Consider the following 27,087-nt stretch of genomic DNA (forward strand, 5'->3'; position numbering starts at 1 on the left):
AAATACTATTATTAATATGGTATTTTTAAGCATATTTTAGTTTTAGTATCTTGTGTACCACAAAAACATCTTCCCTTTCTAAAATATTAGAAGAACGCTTAAAATGATATTATTTTAGCTAGTTGCCAAAGCAACATTTCTCATTTTCATTTAGTTTAAATGCAACAAATTAAAACTGAAATGAAAAATAATAAAAACTATATAGACATTAAAAAACAATTTAAAAAATGACGAGAAAAACAACTAAATTACTAAAATGTTAACCAAAATTGAAATGAAAACAGAAAATACAATGAAACTAATTCAAAATGTATATAAAAACACTTTAACAGTACCTCGATTATACTAAAATAACACTAAATCTTCATGCACTTGGTTGTTATAGTATGCATTTTTCAAATAATGTAATTTCTATGCAATTTATGAGGGAAAACTTTGTCATTTTTGTGCAGTTTATTTAAAACACAAATTAACACGCTGAATTCTTACAGTGATAAATGAGCCTCTCTTTTTCTGAATTTGCACAACAGAGGAAATTAAAGGTGTTTTTTTTTTTTAACCTTGTCATTTTCATAGAATGTATAATTAGAATAGTAAACATAATTTTCACTATTTAAAATATTTGGGCCATTTGACCCATTTCAACCCACAGTCGTATCCGAGCAGCGTTCTCCCAGTGTTCACCGTGCAAAGAAACAGACCGAGCAAAGCAACCATACCGAATGACCCACGGTGGCGCTTCTTGGGCTCTAACAGGACCGAAGAACACAACACAGAAACACATTTCACTATCTGTATTCATACTGTCAGTTAACTTGTCTTTAATATACACAGACACTGTGGAAGTGCAATGAGACTCACTTCCAGAAGAGTATCCATGAGCGTACAGCACCCGACTGACGATCCAGATCATTCCCAACACGCTGGCCAGGCGCTGAGAAGCACAACCACAACAAACAGTTCACTTCACAGTCTGCATTAGTTTGCATGCATATTTACAGTGCACCTCCAGGTGAGGCTTAATAAAGCTCGAATCTGTACTCACCGGATGCTGAATCCCTCCCACAGATAAATGAAACAGGAATGGCGACAGGAGTTCAACGCTGTTTTACAATAATAATCACAGATGTGAAAATCAATAAATGATCAGAAAATGAATAAGGACCATATTCACTTTTCTATAAAATGTAAAACATTCAGTAAGCTGATATTTATTGCAAAGGAAACAAAGCAGTAATATAAGATTTGCTGTGATGCATAATGTACATACGTGTTCTGATGCGCTCGCTGGATACAGTTGAATTTGTGACCAGTCTCTGGCTCATCACTGTACATTGTCGGATACTAGAAAATAAAATTAATACTTTCTTCTTGGTTTAGGGCAAACTAATTCAAAATCTTTGAAGTACTCTAAAGAAGTGGTTCTCAACCAGACATGGTGGTAGGAATAAATGCTAATGCAAACAATCAAATGCAACTGAACGTATAATTGTGTATGCTTAGGAAATCAAAATGTTCAATTAAAAAAAAAAAAGAAGGCTGTGTGTGAGTTGTCTGAGTTTTGGGGCCTTAAACTAAAACTTTGTAAATCACTGTTGGATTATGAGTGCATGTGCAGTGATTAGTGTATGTTAAGTTACCTGGACATTGTATTTAATCCGAGCCTTCACCACAGCATGAGACAGATGAGCCATTAGGAGAAACGAAGCCGCTCCGGTAAGAGCCACATAGCCGTACTCTTTGGACAAAACCACCATCTTTTCGACTGAGGACAGAAATATTACAGGATCTGTGTGAGATGACAACATACAGATGTGTCCCCATATAATGCTGATTACACACAGACAAAAAAAAACAATAATAATAATGAGAAAGTGCTCAGTCTTCGGCTGTGATAGTGCAGTGAGCTCAAAGTAGACTTTTTTTACTATCAATTGCACAAAATGAGAGTAGGACATAAGCAGCTGCAGTAAAGTTAAAGTCAATATATTTTAATTGTCGTCAAGACATTTTTGTAAAATAAGCACACGTGCAGGAAAAGGTCAATTTGCTGCATGCACCATTCACAACGGTGTAAAAGCAAAAGACATACATTCATGTCAGTAATCTTGCTGTTAGTTGCGTTATATTGATTTATTCACGTTATTCAGACGCAATCATTATTGTCAGGCAAGACAGTTTTAAAGACATTTGCTGGTTTTATTTTGTTACCTGTTCTGTGCTTCTGTGCTGGTTATCTGAAGGGTGGAGGCCGGAGGACAAAGATCATGCAGTAAATGTGACGCTTTTGGGTAAAGAGTCAATCTCCATAAGCCCCATCCAGTCCTCCTTCAAGAAGCCAAATGCACTATTTGTTTAGAAAATGGAACCATTTAAATAGGATTTTAATGCTTAGATTTGAATAACAATTATAAAACATAAGAAATAAGCATATATATAAAAAAAAAACTTTGTATATTTTGGTTGTGATTTGTTCATATTATGGTGAGAAAATATACATCCAGTTTTCTAATTTTGTAATCTTTAATTTTTTTTAATGCCATGTCAACAGCAGGGCTATGGCAAATACAAAGTAATAAAAGTTGCACAATTAACAAAAAACTAAGACTTAAGATGAACAACAACAATATGGACAAAAGTATTGGCACCCCCTTCTAATGAACATGTTTGACTACTTTAGTAATTTCCATGAGTACAAATCTTGATGTTTAAGCATATAATGATATTCTAGGGAATTGTGTGCTTCTAATTTAATAGCAACAGTTCGGACAGCAGCCTTTTCTATTCTAACATGACAATGTTTCTGTGTATAAGCCAAAAAGAAATGACTGATTGAGTCAGTGTGGAAGAACTTGACTGGTCTGCAGAAAGCCAAGTCCTGATCCCAGATGAACACCCCTGCTGTGACTTCAAATGCAGACCTTGAGCCAAAAACTCAATCGCCAAACACCAATGACTTGTACATATACTATATGGACAAAAGTATTGGGACACCCCCTTCTTTAGAACAGAAAAGGCGCTTCCAAAACTGTGGCAACAAAGATGGAAACATGATTAATTTATTTGCAAATTGTATTTCCTTCTCTGATCTTTTGGAAGTGCCTAAAATGACTGTACATACTTCTATACATAAATTGCATATTTACTTTATAAACACTAGGCTAGTGAAAACCCATAATGTTAAGTGTTCAAATTATTTAAAACATCTCAAAATTTAGATTTAAACCATAGATAGGCCTATACAACTGACCAAAGGAGGGCACTATTTCATTAGTGAATAATAAAAGACTATAGAAATAGGCCTACATGTTACAGAAGCTAACACAAACAAACACTAAAACAAAGTGCGGATTTTGACAGACATTAATGAAAACAGCATAACTTGTAGTTTATTGTGTTGAAAAAAAAAGTATGTTAAAACATAAAATAAGAAAGGAACTGTTGTTCTTGTGGAGGCTATAGAAGCGTTTACTGTTACCATTGCATTCAAAGATTGTGTACAAAAAAAATCAAGTTTAAGAAAACAAATGACATTGGAACCTGATATTCTTCTTTTTCTGCGTTTTTTAGGTTTAAAAAAAAAATTAATGAATTAAAGAGCACCGATATAGACTAGAACTAACCAAATTGGGTCAAATAAAATTGATTAATAATAAATTCTGCTTTTTTTAAACCAAATTCAGAAGCTCCGCAATTAAGCAGAGCATCAAAAAATTAGTTTATACTCATTGTGTTCCTCCCCACGGAAATCTTTAGTAAAAGGCGAAAGATTTATACGATCTGAAGAGAAACATGAGTGTACTAAACTATCAGGGAGCAGCAGTACGTACTCGAGCCACAGGAGCACACGTCACAAGAACGGTGCGAGACTGACAGATATCTGCTCAACATTTGGCTATTTATTGCACTTAGAACATTTTTATAATATAATAAATACATCAATCAATTCGGGCTTCTCTTTTTGTTTTTAAATAGGATTTAGGTAAAAAATAAACTGACCACGATTCCTGAAAAGACACAGATGGATACTTGCAGATAGGCCTACAGTGAATACATATGAAATGTACCCGATTCCTAGCCATTTCTAATATACATTTGATATGACTAAATATGATTAAATTGTAGAGAAATTCCAGTATCGGTTCCCTCACGTAGGACTAGTATTTTCATCGGGTCAGTCGTAGAAAAATCTGATTGGTTGATAACTTTTGACGTTTAATGCAGGTGTGAAAAAAAATTCATATCTAGCACAAGAGCACGGAGAGAGGTGCGCGTGCACAGGACAAAGTTTGAGCGCGCACACGCGCACTTGAGCGAGAGGAGAGCCACGTTTTAAGTGCGCGCACGTTCGAGAGCAAAGGAAATCCGCGCGCGAGCGGGGAGAGGATCATATTAATCTACTTCCGCTGCAAAAATAGTAAAATAACGCCATAAGTCAAGCCTTTAAGTTACTGTTACCATTACATCATTCTCTTTGTGTAATTATGCCCAGAATATTGTATGCTTTCACAAAAAACTGTAAGACCACTGTCATAAATCTGATATTTAAACCGGACTGAGAAGCCCCACAATTAAGCAGAGCATCAAAAAATTAAACTATGCTCATAATGTTCCTCTCCACGGAAATCTTTAGTAAAAGGCGAAAGATTTATACGATATGAAGAGAAACAGTGTACTAACTTTTTAACAGCACGAGTACGTACTTACTGACAGGAACACGTCACATTCCACAAGAACAGCTGGAAAGGTTCAACATTTGATTATTTGTTTGGATATTTAGAATATTTTCTAGCCTAAATCATAATAAAACAATCCACCCCGGTTTTTGTCTTTCAGAATAATGTACAATAGCATACTTTTACAAACAAGACAAAAATAAACAATCTGATATTTAAACTTGTTAAAAGCTCCGCAATTAAGCAGAGCAACAAAAAATTAGTTTATACTCATTGTGTTCCTTTCCACGGAAATCTTTAGTAAAAGGCGAAAGATTTATTCGATATGAAGAGAAACATGAGTGTACTAACTTTAGGAAAGCAGCAGTACGTACTTCAGCGACAGGAACACACGTCACAAGAACGGTGCGAGACTGACAGACATCTGCTCAACATTTAACATCCACCATTTGTTGTATAATAATAATAATACTTAGAATATTCTGCACATTATAATAAAGCAACCCACCCAGTCTTCTCATTTCAAATATGATTTTAGGTCAAAATAATAATAAAAATCACACTCAGCGATCGGTTTTATACTAACACAGGCCACAGCTGACCAAACGAGGGCACTGTCTCATTAGTGAACACAAACATAATGTTCTCTTCACAGAGTCTAACAAGAACACTAAACTGAAAGTGAGAACCGACATTTATGAACACGACATATGTCTTTTTTGTGTGTGAGTTTTTGGGGAAAAAGAGCAAAATATAACTTCTTGCAGGAAATCTCTAACTTCAAGAAAAACTAGACTATTATCTGCATCATTAACACAATAGAGTTGAATTCTTCTGATATTTAACAGATTGAGCAGCCCCGCAATAAAGCAAGGCATCAAAAAATTAGTTTATATTCATTGTGTTCCTCCCCACGGAAATCTTTAGTAAAAGGCGAAAGATTTATACGATCTGAAGAGAAACATGAGTGTACTAAACTATCAGGGAGCAGCAGTACGTACTCGAGCCACAGGAGCACACGTCACAAGAACGGTGCGAGACTGACAGATATCTGCTCAACATTTGGCTATTTATTGCACTTAGAACATTTTTATAATATAATAAATAAGTCAAATTATTTAAAAGCAAAACATTCTAGCCTTTTATGGCATTACTATTAATGTAAGAATGTTATAATACAGTAATAAAGTAGGCACAATTTATATTTGTTACAAAAATTTCAAGCATTTAAACATAAATCAGATTCAATAATTTATAAGATTAATGCAAAAAACAATTTAGACTAGTCCAAATGAGAGAATATGTAACACTCAATAGTGGATTTTTGTCTTGAAATATTAACAAATAATTAAATAAAGTTAGATGAAATAAAAAGTTGTTTCTCCCCGTCGGGGAATCGAACCCCGGTCTTCCGCGTGACAGGCGGAGATACTGTCCACTATACTAACGAGGAAACAGCTGTTAGCATTTAGCGGAAGTGGGACTTTTATACAGAACGTGTGAAACAGACTGAACACCGAGAAACAAAATAAAAGTCAATTTCATTAGTCAAGGCTATTTATACATAAATTGCATATTTACTTTATAAACACTAGGCTAGTGAAACCCCATAATGTTAAGTGTTCAAATTATTTAAAACATCTCAAAATGTAGATTTAAACCATAGATAGGCCTACACAACTGACCAAAGGAGGGCACTATTTCATTAGTGAATAATAAAAGACTATAGAAATAGGCCTACATGTTACAGAAGCTAACACAAACAAACACTAAAACAAAGTGCGGATTTTGACAGACATGAATGAAAACAGCATAACTTGTAGTTTATTGTGTTGAAAAAACAAGTATGTTAAAACATACAATAAGAAAGGAACTGTTGTTCTTGTGGAGGCTATAGAAGCGTTTACTGTTACCATTGCATTCAAAGATTGTGTACAAAAATAATCAAGTTTAAGAAAACATCTGACATCGGAACCTGATATTCTTCTCTTTCTGCGGTTTTTAGGTTTAAACATTTTTTTAATTAACTAAAGAGCACAGATATAGACTAGACCTAACCAAGTTGGGTCAAATAAAATAGATTAATAATAAATTCTGCTTTTTTAAAACCAAATTCAGAAGCTCCGCAATTAAGCAGAGCATCAAAAAATTAGTTTATACTCATTGTGTTCCTCCCCACGGAAATCTTTAGTAAAAGGCGAAAGATTTATACGATCTGAAGAGAAACATGAGTGTACTAAACTATCAGGGAGCAGCAGTACGTACTCGAGCCACAGGAGCACACGTCACAAGAACGGTGCGAGACTGACAGATATCTGCTCAACATTTGGCTATTTATTGCACTTAGAACATTTTTATAATATAATAAATACATCAATCAATTCGGGCTTCTCTTTTTGTTTTTAAATAGGATTTAGGTAAAAAAATAAATAAACTGACCACGATTACTGAAAAGACACAGATGGATACTTGCAGATAGGCCTACAGTGAATACATATGAAATGTACCCGATTCATACCCATTTCTAATATACATTTGATATGACTAAATATGATTAAACTGTAGAGAAATTCCAGTATCGGTTCCCTCACGTAGGACTAGTATTTTCATCGGGTCAGTCGTAGAAAAATCTGATTGGTTGATAACTTTTGACGTTTAATGCAGGTGTGAAAAAAAATTCATATCTAGCGCAAGAGCACGGAGAGAGGTGCGAGTGCACAGGACAACGTTTGAGCGCGCACACGCGCACTTGAGCAAGAGGAGAGCCACGTTTTAAGTGCGCGCACGTTCGAGAGCAAAGGAAATCCGCGCTAATCTACTTCCGCTACAAAAATAGTCAAATAACGCCATAAGTCAAGCCTTTAAGTTACTGCTACTATTACATCATTCTCTTTATGTAATTATGCCCAGAATATTGTATGCTTTCACAAAAAACTGTAAGACCACTGTCATAAATCTGATATTTAAACCGGACTGAGAAGCCCCACAATTAAGCAGAGCATCAAAAAATTAAACTATGCTCATAATGTTCCTCTCCACGGAAATCTTTAGTAAAAGGCGAAAGATTTATACGATATGAAGAGAAACAGTGTACTAACTTTTTAAAAGCACGAGTACGTACTTACTGACAGGAACACGTCACATTCCACAAGAACACGTCACATTCCACAAGAACAGCTGGAACGGTTCAACATTTGATTATTTGTTTGGATATTTAGAATATTTTCTAGCCTAAATTACAATAAAACAATCCACCCCGGTTTTTGTCTTTCAGAATAATGTACAATAGCATACTTTTACAAACAAGACAAAAATAAACAATCTGATATTTAAACTTGTTAAAAGCTCCGCAATTAAGCAGAGCAACAAAAAATTAGTTTATACTCATTGTGTTCCTTTCCACGGAAATCTTTAGTAAAAGGCGAAAGATTTATTCGATGTGAAGAGAAACATGAGTGTACTAACTTTAGGAAAGCAGCAGTACGTACTTCAGCGACAGGAACACACGTCACAAGAACGGTGCGAGACTGACAGACATCTGCTCAACATTTAACATCCACCATTTGTTGTATAATAATAATAATACTTAGAATATTCTGCACATTATAATAAAGCAACCCATCCAGTCTTCTCATTTCAAATATGATTTTAGGTCAAAATAATTATAAAAATCACACTCAGCGATCGGTTTTATACTAACACAGGCCACAGCTGACCAAACGAGGGCACTGTCTCATTAGTGAACACAAACATAATGTTCTCTTCACAGAGTCTAACAAGAACACTAAACTGAAAGTGAGAACAGACATTTATGAACACGACATATGTCTTTTTTAATTGTGTGTGTGTGTTTTTGGGGAAAAAGAGCAAAATATAACTTCTTGCAGGAAATCTCTATTCAAGAGAAACTATACTATTATCTGCATCATTAACACAATAGAGTTGAATAAACATACTTCTGATATTTAACAGATTGAGCAGCCCCGCAATAAAGCAGGGCATCAAAAAATTAGTTTATACTCATTGTGTTCCTCCCCACGGAAATCTTTAGTAAAAGGCGAAAGATTTATACGATCTGAAGAGAAACATGAGTGTACTAAACTATCAGGGAGCAGCAGTACGTACTCGAGCCACAGGAGCACACGTCACAAGAACGGTGCGAGACTGACAGTCATCTGCTCAACATTTGGCTATTTATTGCACTTAGAAAATGTTTATAATATAATAAATAAGTCAAATTATTTAAAAGCAAAACATTCTAGCCTTTTATGGCATTACTATTAATGTAATAATGTTATAATACAGTAATAAAGTAGGCACAATTTATATTTGTTACAAAAATTTCAAGCATTTAAACATAAATCAGATTCAATAATTTATAAGATTAATGCAAAAAATAATTTAGACTAGTCCAAATGAGAGAATAGGTAACCCTCAATAGTGGATTTTTGTCTTGAAATATTAACAAATAATTAAACAAAGTTAGATGAAATAAAAAAATGCTTCTCCCCGTCGGGGAATCGAACCCCGGTCTTCCGCGTGACAGGCGGAGATACTGTCCACTATACTAACGAGGAAACAGCTGTTAGCATGTAGCGGAAGTGGGACTTTTATACAGAACGTATGAAACAGACTGAACACCGAGAAACAAAATAAAAGTCAATTTCATTAGTCAAGGCTATTTATACATAAATTGCATATTTACTTTATAAACACTAGGCTAGTGAAACCCCATAATGTTAAGTGTTCAAATTATTTAAAACATCTCAAAATTTAGATTTAAACCATAGATAGGCCTATACAACTGACCAAAGGAGGGCACTATTTCATTAGTGAATAATAAAAGACTATAGAAATAGGCCTACATGTTACAGAAGCTAACACAAACAAACACTAAAACAAAGTGCGGATTTTGACAGACATTAATGAAAACAGCATAACTTGTAGTTTATTGTGTTGAAAAAAAAAGTATGTTAAAACATAAAATAAGAAAGGAACTGTTGTTCTTGTGGAGGCTATAGAAGCTTTTACTGTTACCACTGCATTCAAAGACTGTGTACAAAAATAAACAAGTTTAAGAAAACATCTGACATTGGAACCTGATATTTTTCTCTTTCTGCGTTTTTTAGGTTTTAAAAAAAAATTTATTAAAGAGCACAGATATAGACGAGAACTAACCAAATTGGCTCAAATAAAATAGATTTATAACAAATTCTGCTTTTTTAAAACCTAATTCAGAAGCCCCGCAATTAAGCAGAGCATCAAAAAATTAGTTTATACTCATTGTGTTCCTCCCCACGGAAATCTTTAGTAAAAGGCGAAAGATTTATACGATCTGAAGAGAAACATGAGTGTACTAAACTATCAGGGAGCAGCAGTACGTACTCGAGCCACAGGAGCACACGTCACAAGAACGGTGCGAGACTGACAGATATCTGCTCAACATTTGGCTATTTATTGCACTTAGAAAATGTTTATAATATAATAAATAATAGAAAAATCTGATTGGTTGATAACTTTTGACGTTTAATGCAGGTGTGAAAAAAAACAATATATAGTGCAAGAGCACGGAGAGATGTTCGAGTGCACAGGACAAAGTTTGAGCGCGCACACGCGCACTTGAGCGAGAGGAGAGCCACGTTTTAAGTGCGCACACTCTCTCTGCGCGAGAGCGCGCGTCTGGTTTTCTTCGCGAGCAAAGGAAATCCGCGCGCGAGCGGGGAGAGGATCATATTAATCTACTTCCGCTACAAAAATACGCTCTCGATATTTGGCAGTAAAATAACGCCATAAGTCAAGCCTTTAAGTTACTGTTACATTACATCATTCTCTTTATGTAATTATACCCAGAATTTTGTATGCTTTCACAAAAAACTGTAAGACCACTGTCATAAATCTGATATTTAAACCGGACTGAGAAGCCCCACAATTAAGCAGAGCATCAAAAAATTAAACTATGCTCATAATATTCCTCTCCACGGAAATCTTTAGTAAAAGGCGGAAGATTCATACGATATGAAGAGAAACAGTATACTAACTTTTTAACAGCACGAGTACGTACTTACTGACAGGAACACGTCACATTCCACAAGAACAGCTGGAACGGTTCAACATTTGATTATTTGTTTGGATATTTAGAATATTTTCTAGCCTAAATCATAATAAAACAATCCACCCCGGCTTTTGTCTTTCAGAATAATGTACAATATAGCATACTTTCACAAACAAGACAAAACAATCTGATATTTAAACTTGTTGAAAGCTCCGCAATTAAACAGAGCACCAAAAAATTAGTTTATACTCATTGTGTTCCTTTCCACGGAAATCTTTAGTAAAAGGCGAAAGATTTATTCGATATGAAGAGAAACATGAGTGTACTAACTTTAGGAAAGCAGCAGTACGTACTTCAGCGACAGGAACACACGTCACAAGAACGGTGCGAGACTGACAGACATCTGCTCAACATTTAACATCCACCATTTGTTGTATAATAATAATACTTAGAATATTCTGCACATTATAATAAAGCAACCCATCCAGTCTTCTCATTTCAAATATGATTTTAGGTCAAAAAAACAATAAAAATCACACTCAGCGATCGGTTTTATACTAACACAGGCCACAGCTGACCAAACGAGGGCACTGTCTCATTAGTGAACACAAACATAATGTTCTCTTCACAGAGTCTAACAAGAACACTAAACTGAAAGTGAGAACAGACATTTATGAACACGACATACGTCATTTTTAATTGTGTGTGTGTGTTTTTGGGGAAAAAGAGCAAAATATAACTTCTTGCAGGAAATCTCTAACTTCAAGAGAAACTATACTATTATCTGCATCATTAACACAAAACAGTGGAATAAAAATACTTCTGATATTTAACAGATTGAGCAGCCCCGCAATAAAGCAGAGCATCAAAAAATTAGTTTATACTCATTGTGTTCCTCCCCACGGAAATCTTTAGTAAAAGGCGAAAGATTTATACGATCTGAAGAGAAACATGAGTGTACTAAACTATCAGGGAGCAGCAGTACGTACTCGAGCCACAGGAGCACACGTCACAAGAACGGTGCGAGACTGACAGATATCCGCTCAACATTTGGCTATTTATTGCACTTAGAACATTTTTATAATATAATAAATACATCAATCAATTCGGGCTTCTCTTTTTGTTTTTAATATAGGATTTAGGTAAAAAATAAAAATAAAAAATAAACTGACCACGATTCCTGAAAAGACACAGATGGGTACTTGCAGATAGGCCTACAGTGAATACATATGTAATGTACCCGATTCCTAGCCATTTCTAATATACATTTGATATGACTAAATATGATTAAATTGTAGAGAAATTCCAGTATCGGTTCCCTCTTCACGTATGACTAGTATTTTCATCGGGTCAGTCGTAGAAAAATCTGATTGGTTGATAACTTTTGACGTTTAATGCAGGTGTGAAAAAAAATTCATATCTAGCGCAAGAGCACGGAGAGAGGTGCGCGTGCACAGGACAAAGTTTGAGCGCGCACACGCGCACTTGAGCGAGAGGAGAGCCACGTTTTAAGTGCGCGCACGTTCGAGAGCAAAGGAAATCCGCGCGCGAGCGGGGAGAGGATCATATTAATCTACTTCCGCTACAAAAATAGTAAAATAACGCCATAAGTCAAGCCTTTAAGTTACTGTTACCATTACATCATTCTCTTTATGTAATTATGCCCAGAATGTTGTATGCTTTCACAAAAAACTGTAAGACCACTGTCATAAATCTGATATTTAAACCGGACTGAGAAGCCCCACAATTAAGCAGAGCATCAAAAAATTAAACTATGCTCATAATGTTCCTCTCCACGGAAATCTTTAGTAAAAGGCGGAAGATTTATACGATATGAAGAGAAACAGTATACTAACTTTTTAACAGCACGAGTACGTACTTACTACAAGAACACGTCACATTCCACAAGAACAGCTGGAACGGTTCAACATTTGATTATTTGTTTGGATATTTAGAATATTTTCTAGCCTAAATTATAATAAAACAATCCACCCCGGTTTTTGTCTTTCAGAATAATGTACAGTAGCATACTTTTACAAACAAGACAAAAAAAAAAACAATCTGATATTTAAACTTGTTAAAAGCTCCGCGATTAAGCAGAGCATCAAAAAATTAGTTTATACTCATTGTGTTCCTTTCCACGGAAATCTTTAGTAAAAGGCGAAAGATTTATTCGATATGAAGAGAAACATGAGTGTACTAACTTTAGGAAAGCAGCAGTACGTACTTCAGCGACAGGAACACACGTCACAAGAACGGTGCGAGACTGACAGACATCTGCTCAACATTTGGCTATTTACTGCACTTAGAACATTTTTATAATATAATAAATAAGTCAAATTATTTAAAAGCAAAACATTCTAGCCTTTTCTGGCATTACTATTAATGTAATAATGTTATAATACAGTAATAAAGTAGGCACAATTTATACTTGTTACAAAAATTTCAAGCATTTGAACATAAATCAGATTCAATAATTTATAAGATTAATGCAAAAAATAATTTAGACTAGTCCAAATGAGAGAATATGTAATCCTCAATAGTGGATTTTTGTGTTGAAATATTAACAAATAATTAAATAAAGTTAGATGAAATAAAAAAATGTTTCTCCCCGTCGGGGAATCGAACCCCGGTCTTCCGCGTGACAGGCGGAGATACTGTCCACTATACTAACGAGGAAACAGCTAGTAGCATTTAGCGGAAGTGGGACTTTTATATAGAACGTGTCAAACAGACTGAACACCGAGAAACAAAATAAAAGTCAATTTCATTAGTCAAGGCTATTTATACATAAATTGCATATTTACTTTATAAACACTAGGCTAGTGAAAACCCATAATGTTAAGTGTTCAAATTATTTAAAACATCTCAAAATTTAGATTTAAACCATAGATAGGCCTATACAACTGACCAAAGGAGGGCACTATTTCATTAGTGAATAATAAAAGACTATAGAAATAGGCCTACATGTTACAGAAGCTAACACAAACAAACACTAAAACAAAGTGCGGATTTTGACAGACATTAATGAAAACAGCATAACTTGTAGTTTATTGTGTTTATCATATTAATCTACTTCCGCTACAAAAATAGTAAAATAACGCCATAAGTCAAGTCTTTAAGTTACTGTTACCATTACATCATTCTCTTTATGTAATTATGCCCAGAATATTGTATGCGTTCACAAAAAACTGTAAGACCACTGTCATAAATCTGATATTTAAACCGGACTGAGAAGCCCCACAATTAAGCAGAGCATCAAAAAATTTAACTATGCTCATAATGTTCCTCTCCACGGAAATCTTTAGTAAAAGGCGGAAGATTTATACGATATGAAGAGAAACAGTATACTAACTTTTTAACAGCACGAGTACGTACTTACTACAAGAACACGTCACATTCCACAAGAACAGCTGGAACGGTTCAACATTTGATTATTTGTTTTGATATTTAGAATATTTTCTAGCCTAAATTATAATAAAACAATCCACCCCGGTTTTTGTCTTTCAGAATAATGTATAGTAGCATACTTTTACAAACAAGACAAAAATAAACAATCTGATATTTAAACTTGTTAATAACTCCGCAATTAAGCAGAGCATCAAAAAATTAGTTTATACTCATTGTGTTCCTTGCCACGGAAATCTTTAGTAAAAGGCGAAAGATTTATTCGATATGAAGAGAAACATGAGTGTACTAACTTTAGGAAAGCAGCAGTACGTACTTCAGCGACAGGAACACACGTCACAAGAACGGTGCGAGACTGACAGACATCTGCTCAACATTTAACATCCACCATTTGTTGTATAATAATAATAATACTTAGAATATTCTGCACATTATAATAAAGCAACCCATCCAGTCTTCTCATTTCAAATATGATTTTAGGTCAAAATAATAATAAAAATCACACTCAGCGATCGGTTTTATACTAACACAGGCCACAGCTGACCAAACGAGGGCACTGTCTCATTAGTGAACACAAACATAATGTTCTCTTCACAGAGTCTAACAAGAACACTAAACTGAAAGTGAGAACAGACATTTATGAACACGACATATGTCTTTTTTATTTTTGTGTGTGTGTTTTTGGGGAAAAAGAGCAAAATATAACTTCTTGCAGGAAATCTCTATTCAAGAGAAACTACACTATTATCTGCATCATTAACACAATAGAGTTGAATAAAAATACTTCTGATATTTAACAGATTGAGCAGCCCCGCAATTAAGCAGAGCATCAAAAAATTAGTTTATACTCATTGTGTTCCTCCCCACGGAAATCTTTAGTAAAAGGCGAAAGATTTATACGATCTGAAGAGAAACATGAGTGTACTAAACTATCAGGGAGCAGCAGTACGTACTCGAGCCACAGGAGCACACGTCACAAGAACGGTGCGAGACTGACAGACATCTGCTCAACATTTGGCTATTTATTGCACTTAGAACATTTTTATAATATAATAAATAAGTCAAAGTATTTAAAGGCAAAACATTCTAGCCTTTTCTGGCATTACTATTAATGTAATAATGTTATAATCAGTGTTGGGGGTAACGCATTACAAGTAACGCGAGTTACGTAATAATATTACTTTTTTCAAGTAACTAGTAAAGTAACGCATTACTTTTTAATTTACAAGAAAATATCTGAGTTACTTTTTCAAAAAAGTAACGCCAGTTACTTTTTCCCCATTTATTGACTGACAGTGCGCTGTCATTCTGTTACTGTAGTTCTAGACTAAATGTGCATTAATTCATCCCACTCGCAAAAAACTGATTTAGTATTCATCAAAATTAATTAAAACAGTGAAATGCAAACTCTGAATATGACGCAAAAAGAATATGCATCAGAATATGATCCAGTTCAACCATACTAAGCAGCAAAAATGACTTTAGATAAACTAACAATTGTACTTAATTGTTTTTTTTTTATTGCTGAAGAGTGTTGAACCTTCTTCTCCTGCGTTCTACAGCACAGACGTGAATTTACTCTTCCTTCAGCCTGAGGTCTATTCATTACACTTTTTGGTGTGAAAGGGCTTTTACATTTGCTATGATTAGAACTTTCTTGTATTAAAAACAAGCCCTGCTCATATTTAAAAAGTAACGCAAAAGTAACGTAACACATTACTTTTCATAAAAAGTAACTAAGTAACGCAATTAGTTACTTTTTTAGGGAGTAACGCAATATTGTAATGCATTACTTTTAAAAGTAACTTTCCCCAACACTGGTTATAATACAGTAATAAAGTAGGCACAATTTATATTTGTTACAAAAATTTCAAGCATTTAAACATAAATCAGATTCAATAATTTATAAGATTAATGCAAAAAATAATTTAGACTAGTCCAAATGAGAGAATATGTAACCCTAAATAGTGGATTTTTGTGTTGAAATATTAACAAATAATTAAATAAAGTTAGATTAAATAAAACGATGTTTCTCCCCGTCGGGGAATCGAACCCCGGTCTTCTGCTGCCCGCGCGGGAGCCGAATATAGTTGAGCTTAACTTCCCTTAACTTTTCCCATTTTCCCACGTGACAGGCGGAGATACTGTCCACTATACTAACGAGGAAACAGCTGTTAGCATATAGCGGAAGTGGGACTTTTATACGAAACAGACTGAACACCGAGAAACAAAATAAAAGTAAATTTCATTAGTCAAGGCTATTTATACATAAATTGCATATTTACTTTATAAACACTAGGCTAGTGAAAACTACGGTGGCCGAGAGAGCTCAACGCGCTGCAACTTCAGAAAACACATGCAAATAGACAAAACACCAGCAAATCAAGAAAACATCTTAATCATTTTGACAACACATGCGCTGCAAATGCTCACAACACATGCAAATTGACAAACGCTGCAAATCCTCACAACACATGCAAATTGAGAAACACTGCAAATCCTCACAACACATGCAAATTAAGAAACGCTGCATGGACCACAATGGAAATGTTTCAAGGGGACCCCAAAAAAGTGACGGACCAGCTGGGATTTGCTTATTGTGCAGTGGCTATTGGTCGAGTTGTTGGTGAACTGAAAGGTGAGTGTTTTTTTTGTTGTTGTTGTTTATTTTAACACCCTGACTGCATGATTTCTTTGTCTTTTGGATATTATTAGATTAATAATGACAAATTACACGATTAACGTTATTATGTAAAATGGCTAACTTATCCTCAACTAAATATAATTTCAAGGTTAATGAAAATAAATTCGCAATGCTTCATTAATTGTTAAAACCAGGTCAAAATAAAAATGTCAGTAAGAATAATATTTTAAAATTTATTCAGGCCCTTTTAGTAGGCTAATTAAAGAAAGGACATTTGCATGTGTTGTGAGCATTTGCAGCGTTTCTCAATTTGCATGTGTTGTGAGCATTTGCAGCGTTTCTCAATTTGCATGTGTTGTGAGCATTTGCAGCGTTTCTCAATTTGCATGTGTTGTGAGCATTTGCAGCGTATATGTGTTGTCAAAATGATGAAGATGTTTTCTTGATTTGCTGGTGTTTTGTCTATTTGTATGTGTTTTCTGAAGTTGCAGCGCATTGAGCAGGGGCGGAGCCAGACGATGTAAACATTCGGGGCTTAGCCCAAACCTAGGGGGGTCCGGGGGGCATGCTCCCTCAGGGAGATTTTTTCCCAATTACGTCAGCTAAATGCACTATTTTTCAGGCTGTTTGAGATAATAGAATGCCTAAAAATCTATACACTATCTGGGAAAATTATGATAGTTACTCAGTAAAAAAAAAAAAAAAAAAAAAAAAAAAAAAATTCAATATAAATTCAAATTCATACAAGCTGAGTGATGACGTCATTTTTGCCACGCTCACCGCGAAGGTGATGCGGACGCGTCGAGTACCGTCCGACACCACGCACGTTAATAGAGCTTTTGTTTCATTTTTTGCCGCTCCTGTCAGAAAGACTGAGAGGAAATGAAACAAAGTTGAAGTTATTTTAAAAAACCTAAAAGATTCGGGGCTTTTGACAAAACATTCGGGGCTTAAGCCCAATTAGCCACCCCCCCGCTCCGCCACTGGCGTTGAGCTCTCTCGGCCACCGTAGAAAACCCATAATGTTAAGTGTTTCAGATTGTGTTTATTTGCAAAACACTGGATTTGTTTGATGAATATTGGCACATAAAATCGCTCCATACAATCCATCCCGGTTTTTGTCTTTCAGAATAATGTACAATAGCATACTTTTACAAACAAGACAAAAATAAACAATCTGATATTTAAACTTGTTAAAAGCTCCGCAATTAAGCAGAACAACAAAAAAATTTTTTATACTCATTGTGTTCCTTTCCACGGAAATCTTTAGTAAAAGGCGAAAGATTTATTCGATATGAAGAGAAACATGAGTGTACTAACTTTAGGAAAGCAGCAGTACGTACTTCAGCGACAGGAACACACGTCACAAGAACGGTGCGAGACTGACAGACATCTGCTCAACATTTAACATCCACCATTTGTTGTATAATAATAATAATACTTAGAATATTCTGCACATTATAATAAAGCAACCCATCCAGTCTTCTCATTTCAAATATGATTTTAGGTCAAAATAATAATAAAAATCACACTCAGCGATCGGTTTTATACTAACACAGGCCACAGCTGACCAAACGAGGGCACTGTCTCATTAGTGAACACAAACATAATGTTCTCTTCACAGAGTCTAACAAGAACACTAAACTGAAAGTGAGAACAGACATTTACGAACACGACATATGTCTTTTTTATTTTTGTGTGTGTGTTTTTGGGGAAAAAGAGCAAAATATAACTTCTTGCAAGAAATCTCTAACTTCAAGAGAAACTATACTATTATCTGCATCATTAACACAAAACAGTGGAATAAAAATACTTCTGATATTTAACAGATTGAGCAGCCCCGCAATAAAGCAGGGCATCAAAAAATTAGTTTATACTCATTGTGTTCCTCCCCACGGAAATCTTTAGTAAAAGGCGAAAGATTTATACGATCTGAAGAGAAACATGAGTGTACTAAACTATCAGGGAGCAGCAGTACGTACTCGAGCCACAGGAGCACACGTCACAAGAACGGTGACAACATCGGGACTGCAATATATTGCAACAGAACAACTTATAATAACGTTAAATGATTATGCAATTTAAACGGCATAACAAATGTGAGTGTATGCATGCACATAACATTAAAAATACTTATGTGAACTTAACTGTAGCCCATTGCATTGTGGGTAAGAGAGCTTACTTCCGGATTCGTCATCTGCTAGCATTACTGGCATCTCACTGTGACAACAACTTCTTAAATGTTCACTTTGAATTGGTTTGCTTAAACATGTCTTCTAAGTGAATAAAGGAAATGCAAATACAGCAATACAAATTATTTAAAAGCAAAACATTCTAGCCTTTTCGGGCATTACTATTAATGTAATAATGTTATAATACAGTAATAAAGTAGGCACAATTTATACTTGTTACAACAATTTCAAGCATTTAAACATAAATCAGATTCAATAATTTATAAGATTAATGCAAAAAATAATTTAGACTAGTCCAAATGAGAGAATATGTAACCCTCAATAGTGGATTTTTGTCTTGAAATATTAACAAATTATTAAATAAAGTTAGATTAAATAAAAAGTTATTTCTCCCCGTCGGGGAATCGAACCCCGGTCTTCCGCGTGACAGGCGGAGATACTGTCCACTATACTAACGAGGAAACAGCTATTAGCACTAAGCGGAAGTGGGACTTTTATACAGAACGAAACAGACTGAACACTGAAAAGCAAAATAAAAGTCAATTTCATTAGTTAAGGCTAATTGGCTTTTATTTTGCTTTTCAGTGTTCTCTATAAAAGTCCCACTTCCGCTATATGCTAACAGCTGTTTCCTCGTTAGTATAGTGGACAGTATCTCCGCCTGTCACGCGGAAGACCGGGGTTCGATTCCCCGACGGGGAGAAACAACTTTTTATTTTAAAGACATGTGACCAAAGAAATGACTCTAATATGTATCAATTAATAAATCAATCACGTAATAGTGTAGTTCATAAAGCCGTTGTAGTTTCACAGTAAGAGTATGTTGTACAAAACAAAAAAGTATGAAACAAATCTAAAACGCGACCCTTCTCCTTCACAGGAAATGACTGACAGACTCTGCACTACCAAAGACTTCAGATTTACTTGAAAACCCCACCACGGAAAAAGTGAAACAGGCGCCCACGTGTGGCCAAAAATATATTGCATCCGTAGTGTTAAGCACTACCATAGAGAATGAATGGGAAAAGTTAAAGGAAGTTAAGCTTAACCTCTTGGGAGCATTATCAGATCCCGGGGTTCGATTCCCGGACAGGGAGAGACAAAAAGTTTTAATTTTACAGACACATGACTAAAGAGATACCTCAAAGGAAAAATAAGCTTTTAATTTGTTCAGCTGCCAAAATTACTAAAAATACTATACTGAACAAATTTATCCAACATACAAAATAAACACTTTCAGTAAGTTCACTTCAAAAGCAAATCACATTATTACTCTTTTATTAAACAAGTAAAACAGCCCCAGTAATGACTGCTAGATTTGGCTAGGTTTTGGATCTGACCCGATTCTGGTTGAGAAACAGCGCATTTAGCCACATTCAGTCCGACTGTGGGCCACAAGTGTCAGTCCTAAAATGTCAAAAATTCAGGTTTTACTCCTTGTGTGAATATTTGGTCTCCACAATGGAGGTTAAACCTGTACACACACAATCAACTAGGCTGAATTATAAAATTACAAAAATATATATTTGTAAACAAAATGCTTTAGAGTTGTCAAACCTTTTGCCTGTCAAAGGTATTAAATTGTATTATTATTTTAATTAATATTTCTATACATTTTTAGGCTGACCTCAAATGGACTTTGCTGTTCCCTTCATCTAAATTGACACTTTCTGACTGTGTGTGATTGCAAAAACTGATACCTCAGGAAGAAGTGGTAAACTAAAAATAAAAGTCCCTTTTTACTAGCAGTATAAGTGATCCTGCTGTATTATTATATTATTAATAACTGTAGCTACATATATATATATATATACGTATGTGTGTGTGTGTAATTTTATTATTTTATTTATTTATTTTTTGTCAGATTTGTCAAGATCATCTAAAAAGAGTTGACCTGTGCCATGTAAGTAGTTGAATGTTATATTTTGCTATAGAGTAGATGTGTAAATATATGGTTTCTTTTAGGATACTGTAATCAGATGGGCTAGGACATAATATGTTCAGATTAATTTTGTTGTACTGTTTGAGTCAGGGTGTTGTAAATGATCAAGTAGTAGTGACCATGCAGGGTGCCCAAATTTTTTTCTATTTTTGTCATTTTTAAACTGTAAAACTGTATTAGTTTTAAATTGAATCTACAATATAATAAGGTCTGCAAAAAGTGAAAAAGTAGTCTGAATTTCTGAAATGACCACATAACATGATATATATATATTTTTTCTTCATCTACCTGGTCTTTATGCTAAGTTAGGATAATCAGCTTCATGTTTAAATAGGCAAACTTGTGCCATACACACACATATATATATATATATAATATTTTTTTTCTGCAAATACTGCATGTGCTGGATGGAGAAACTGAGAAGTTTATAAACAGATGGCATGGAAGAAGAGAGCAGGTCCTACAACAAATAAATTCTTCTTAAGGTATGCTCCAAATTTACCATTTACCATTGAGGTGTGACTATGTGTCTATATGTGTCCCCTCTTTATCTCTCTTTCCTTTTTTCTGTCTCTTTTTTAGGATAAACATGAGGTCCTGGGAGTTCTTAGAGGTTCTAAAGTGTGTTTTATGCATTTGTTGATGTCAATTTTTCAATAATAAATTCAAATAAATTCTCATATTTTTATATGGTGTCATTCTTACTGGGGGGTATTGAGGGAGGAACTGCATGTGTGTGTGTGTGTGATATTTGTGGAAACAACATTGTAAAAAAAAAAGCTGGAGGAAGTCTTTAATAATCAATTTTTTATAGTTTTTAGAGAACCAATTAAGTAGGCTATATAGAAAACAAGCCAATTATTGTTTTGGGAAATTTTGTTGTTGTTATTAAATAAATATTGGTTTGTATTTCATATACATTTCCATCTCATATGTGAGAAACAAAAACAAAACTGACAATACACTTATAGTATGGTATTAAAAATGAATATAAATAAAATAACGCCTCAAGCTGTAACTATATTGATGGAAACAAGGCAAAAACACATTATGTTCACATCATATTATTATATTCTAATCTTACGAGTAATGCTACCTCGAGACACATTAAAACGACAGATTTGAGCCATATTCAAGACATAAACCTTATTGGTGATATAAGATATAGCGAAGTTAAATGACTCTATTCTAAATTGAAAGAATAACATCATCAGCCACATCACAAACTCCCCTTCATTCGCGTTTACTACAGCGACACCTAGTGATGATGCACGGTACTACACTACAGCGACACCTAGTGATGATGCACGGTACGACACTATAGCGACACCTAGTGATGATGCACGGTACGACACTATAGCGACACCTAGTGATGATGCACGGTACTACACTACAGCCCAAACTGTGTTTAACACGAATAAACAACGCGTCAAAAGCAAATATTTGTGTCAGTAGCGATTCTAAATATTACCATGACAAATCAAACCATCAAAAGCCTTTTATTCCACTTTATCCTTGAGGAGATACTGGCGTTTTTCTTGTAGGACTATTGCACAATCACGTGTTCAAGAAAGCAAAAACCTTGTATTACAATAAAAATATTAATTCTATCTTCTAAATTAAGAGTCATATCCGTAAACTTACCTCGTCTCTTTCTATCACGCAACACCTGTCACATGTTTTCAGAAACTGCTGAATAACTCCACTTTAAAGGACCTTTTTTGAGGGCTAATGAAGCCCGTGGCAAATGATTCTGTTTATTCTGTGTTTTTTTTAAATACAATTGTAAATTATTTTTAGAAATAAACCCAGAAATGCAGCTATTAGAAAAAGAATAAAGAAAATAGTCTATACTCTACAGTTATTTAAAACAACAGGCATTCAGCATGGCATGCACACCTCCATCAGGACCCTGCACAGATTTATAAAACATGCACAGGACAAAATTAGCACTAATATTTTATATTACACCCTTATAACTGTATAATATTAAGCAGTTTTTGCTTATAAATAAATTGCATGCAAGAGCTGTTAATAGTATTATGCCCTGAATTAGATGGAGAGAAGTTGACATCTTTAGTTTTTAGAAATAGGTTACAAGGCTCCAAACTGTGGCCGGTTGGATGTTTGCCCAGAACAAAAGCACAATGAGGTTTTGCACACTAACTGAACCCAATGGTTCTCCTAAATGAAATAATTTGATTATTTTCCAAGCTCTGTAAAGTTCCAAAAAGGCATAAGGCATAAATCCCCCAAGTCCAATTTTTAGTTACTTTGTTGTATGCTTTTGACAGTAAGAATCTTTTATAGTACATACATTTACATTACATTTGCATTTAGTCATTTAGCAGGCGCTTTTATCCAAAACGACTTACAAATGAGGACAACAGAAGCAATCAAAATCAACAAAAGAGCTTATATTATAATTATTATAATATATTACATATAAAATATTACTTTTCATTATTTAACTTAGTTTTAGTTCAGATATAGTTCTTATTTGTTTGCAGTTAGTAGTTTTAGTGTTTTAACTTAAACTTATTCCGTTTAGTTCCCAAAGCAACATTTCTAATTTCATTTATTTTTTCATGTAATATTTTATATCGGCTTTTTTTCAGTTTACAAATTTTTTTTTAATAGTTCTAGGTAATGATAGTAACCCTGCCCCACACAGCAAGATATAGTTAGAAAAAGTCAATGTTTTATAATGACTTTTATCATTTTCTCTTTATTGCTGTATTGCATTATGCGCACAAAGCTAACTGTTGAGAATTCAGGGTAATACATGCTTGAAACAATTCATATGCACTATAAAAATGATGGAAATCGCATGAGCATAATACTTTCCCTGTCCTTGCTTCTCTTCTATAGTTTGTAGGACACAGCAGAGCCGGATCAGTGAGAAGAAACTGCTTCACCCGAGGCTGTGCTGCAGTTACAAGTGAGGAAAACTCATCTCGCAGGACCGGGGCCAAAGGGCGTGAGGTAAGACATGGGTGGCCGTCCGCACTCGTGATTCCACTGCTGAAATCTTTTTCCATGCTGCGGCTCTGTGCGCTGGACAGTGTGGGAAGACATGTGGGATGAAAGAGCGTTTGGTAAATGCCCCAACCACACAATGTTTAAAGTCTACGCAGGGATGTTTAGATACTTTTGGAAATCATGTGAAAAGGATGGAAAGTCTGCTATGAGAATTCAGAGCCCTTTAGATAACAGATTAGCTAAACCCGACTCTCCGGCCAGAAGATCATAGCAAAAACGTTCCATTTCTGCATTGAAACCTTTTCAGAAAAGTGCTCAGAGAATAAATGCATCACTTCTTGAAGGAATTGTAAGTTAATTTCACAAGCACATGATTGTTAAGGTTTTTTTGTGTGCCATTGTTTCTACGTTGACCCCTGACCCCTGTCATAAGGATACTGCAGTGCAATATCTTGATGGATAAAAATAATTTTATACAGGCTAATCCACAGTTATTCGTTATTTTGTCCACATATAAGGAGTTATACATGCACAAATGTGAAGCTCGACATGTTTTGGACTCTATTCCGCCTTTATCTATGAACATCTGGTGGCTTATATGACCCAAAACACTGTTTAATTTAGTTGGCTTCCTACTCGGCTCTCATGCCTGTCTGGGACGATGCTCTGGTCCTCTAGAGGAGTGAGTTAGTGCCAGTGTGGTTTGGGTGTCCGGTAAGACCACCACCGCCTGTCTACATCATGACCTTCAGTATGTTAAAGCAACACATGGGGAGTGAGCCATTCATGAACACATTCAAGAGAAAACACAAAATATACAGTCAATAATGTTTATGAAAGAAGTCAGTACAAAGGCTGCATTTATTTGTTTAAAAATCCGGTAAAAACAGCAATATTATAAAATATTTTTAGAATTTAAAATAACTGTTTTCTATGTGAATATGTAGTACAATGTAATTTATTCCTGTGATGCAAAGCTGAATTTCCAGCATCATTACTCCAGTGTTCAGTGTCACATGATCTTCAGAAATCATTCTAATATTCTGATTTGCTGCTCAAAAAACATTTCCTACTATTATCAATTTAGAAATCAGTTGTGCTGTATCATATCCCCTGGTCTGCAGATATGTAAATTGTTGGTAATATTTGTATCCATTTTATTGTTCATGAAGCAAAAATTGTAAATCAGATCACTTGGAAAAATACTGTCATTTTTATAATAAAGCCAGATTATGGCAGCCTGTGTAAACAATGACACTGTTGGCTTTGTAGAAGGAGAAAAAAATTATAAAGTAAACATATTTAATTATACATTTGCAGTCATGGAGGAAACTTGGAGGACTGCACTTTCCAGTCACTCAACCTGGACTGTTCTGCATGGAAAGCAGTTGTTCCTGAAATCAATGGCATCAAGTTCAGCTGAGGTTTTTTTGTGATGTTGACCTCACTCTATTATGATTGTATGACTCAGAATTATGAATTATGAGACTTGATCGCTCCCCAGCAGAGTTGAACATAAGTGTAATTCATAGGCAGGAGAAGAGACACGTGACGTTGAGGAGATGAACAGAGATGTCAGGCTCTTTCTCCAGCATGTGGACTCCATTTGTGCAGCGCATGAGAGCATTTGGCACAGAAGCCCTTTGGTATCTCTCAATCCATCTGCCTGGGCCAAATTATCATATCCTCCAGACTCCAATGAACGTAAATCATTGGCGGGAACACGGACACGTTTTCCCTGGCCGTCATAAAATGATGATTTAAAGCCACAGGCTGTCAAAACACGGCCATGTAGATTTCACGCAGCAGTTTAGGCAGGGAACATGCCTAAATGTTCATCTCATCTGAACGATTTATGGCCTCTGGGGGACAGTGGACAGATGAGCGCTCGGCCCACCAGCAGACAGGAACGCACAGGAAACTCAGGCCTGTATTTAGTAGCCCAAAGCCTTGATATACCCATCAGCAGGGAGTTCCTCGTTCTTCCAGGAGAAGTCAGGATACATCACATGTGTGGAAGGTTTCTGTCGATTGTGCTGTGTTTGTGAGTTTTGGAGTTTCGGCACTGTATAATGTTCAAGCACACACTGTTTTAGACTTAAGACACAAATTGAGACCAAGGAAAATAAATACTGCGAGTTTCCTGCATTTAGGCCAGATGTATGTGAACATTACTGGGTCCTATATATATTTAGTGCTGTCAAAAGATTAATCATGATCAATCGCATCCAAAATAAAAATAGTTTTGTTTGCATAATATATTTGTGTTCTGTGTATATTTATTATGTATATATAAATACACACATGCAGTATATATTTTGAAAATATCTATCTATCTATCTATCTATCTATCTATCTATCTATCTATCTATCTATCTATCTATCTATCTATCTATCTATCTATCTATCTATCTATCTATCTATCTATCTATCTATCTATCTATCTATCTATCTATCTATCTACCTATCTCTTTATTTGAAGAAAGGTGTACATGATTTATGTTTTATATGTGTGCAGATTAAATGAAATGACATCAGTGAGGGTTTGAATCTGCAGTGAATAGGAATGGGCTTTTGGAAAGCAGCGTGACGTGAAACCGCCTGACTGAGTAGTCTGTCAAATGTGGAAACGGTTCTGGCCTACGAGCCCCCAAATGAATGATAGATGTGATATTTTCCCTGCAAACACAAACATCTTTAGTGATTTCAGCTGTTGAGGATACACCCGGGACAAAAAATCCCAGACCACCGTCACAGCCAAATGAGGATGAATTCTTTTTCTGGATTTTTTCATCTATTTTTACAACTTCCATTCAATTCCCCGACTGATCGTTTGAGCTCCATGTGAAGACAGGCTGCTCGGGCCGCACAAGATGATCCTGGTGTATATGATCGGCATACCTGCAGGTGCTTTACCCTGCTGATGAATGTTTTGGAGGACAATGCAAAGGATTTTTCTTAACTTTTGCATTCTCTCATCTTAACAGGCCAGTGATGGGTCAGTTTAAGTCATTAAAGATGAGCTTTTCCATCAGACATTTTCACAAAGTGCAAAATTCAGAGAAATGAACATAACTGTGCTACTCTGAAGATTTATGTCAGTGATGAGATGGAAGATGGACAACAACAAATAATAAGACGCACCAGCCAGACCAGAAAAACCATGACTAAAGTGATTTTCCAGAAGCGAA

The 27,087-nt window shown here is 35.1% G+C and overlaps 1 protein-coding gene across 4 annotated transcripts; it reads right to left on the minus strand.

Annotated features, from left to right (window-relative positions):
- Positions 1–225: 225 nt before the first annotated feature.
- On the minus strand, positions 226–22,817 carry mgst3a (microsomal glutathione S-transferase 3a). 4 transcript variants are annotated; one of them, XM_079433142.1, is made up of 7 exons: positions 22,559–22,628; positions 2,212–2,347; positions 1,641–1,765; positions 1,271–1,344; positions 1,046–1,103; positions 862–934; positions 423–749 (listed from the first exon to the last, which is right to left on the minus strand). In XM_079433142.1, exons 3-7 carry the CDS (start codon positions 1,755–1,757, stop codon positions 610–612), a joined length of 462 nt encoding a protein of 153 aa, XP_079289268.1. In that variant the 5' UTR covers positions 1,758–1,765; positions 2,212–2,347; positions 22,559–22,628; the 3' UTR covers positions 423–609. The 4 variants fall into 4 exon arrangements, with proteins under 4 accessions (XP_079289267.1, XP_079289266.1, XP_079289268.1 ...); XM_079433143.1 differs by having other exon boundaries at positions 447–749; positions 2,212–2,328; XM_079433141.1 differs by having other exon boundaries at positions 226–934; positions 2,212–2,328; positions 22,559–22,817.
- Positions 22,818–27,087: the final 4,270 nt, after the last annotated feature.

The sequence above is a fragment of the Barbus barbus genome (genome assembly GCF_936440315.1).
Source record: "Barbus barbus genome assembly, chromosome: 14".
Taxonomy (NCBI): domain Eukaryota; kingdom Metazoa; phylum Chordata; class Actinopteri; order Cypriniformes; family Cyprinidae; genus Barbus; species Barbus barbus.

Coding starts and splice junctions, on each gene's coding strand:
- mgst3a (XM_079433141.1), bottom strand. CDS start 1,757: ATGGTGGTTTTGTCCAAAGAGTACGGCTATGTGGCTCTTACCGGAGCG. Junction 1,104..1,270: donor CAGCGAGCGCATCAGAACAC/GTATGTACATTA, acceptor ATTGTAAAACAG/CGTTGAACTCCTGTCGCCAT. Junction 935..1,045: donor TGGGAGGGATTCAGCATCCG/GTGAGTACAGAT, acceptor TGTGCTTCTCAG/CGCCTGGCCAGCGTGTTGGG.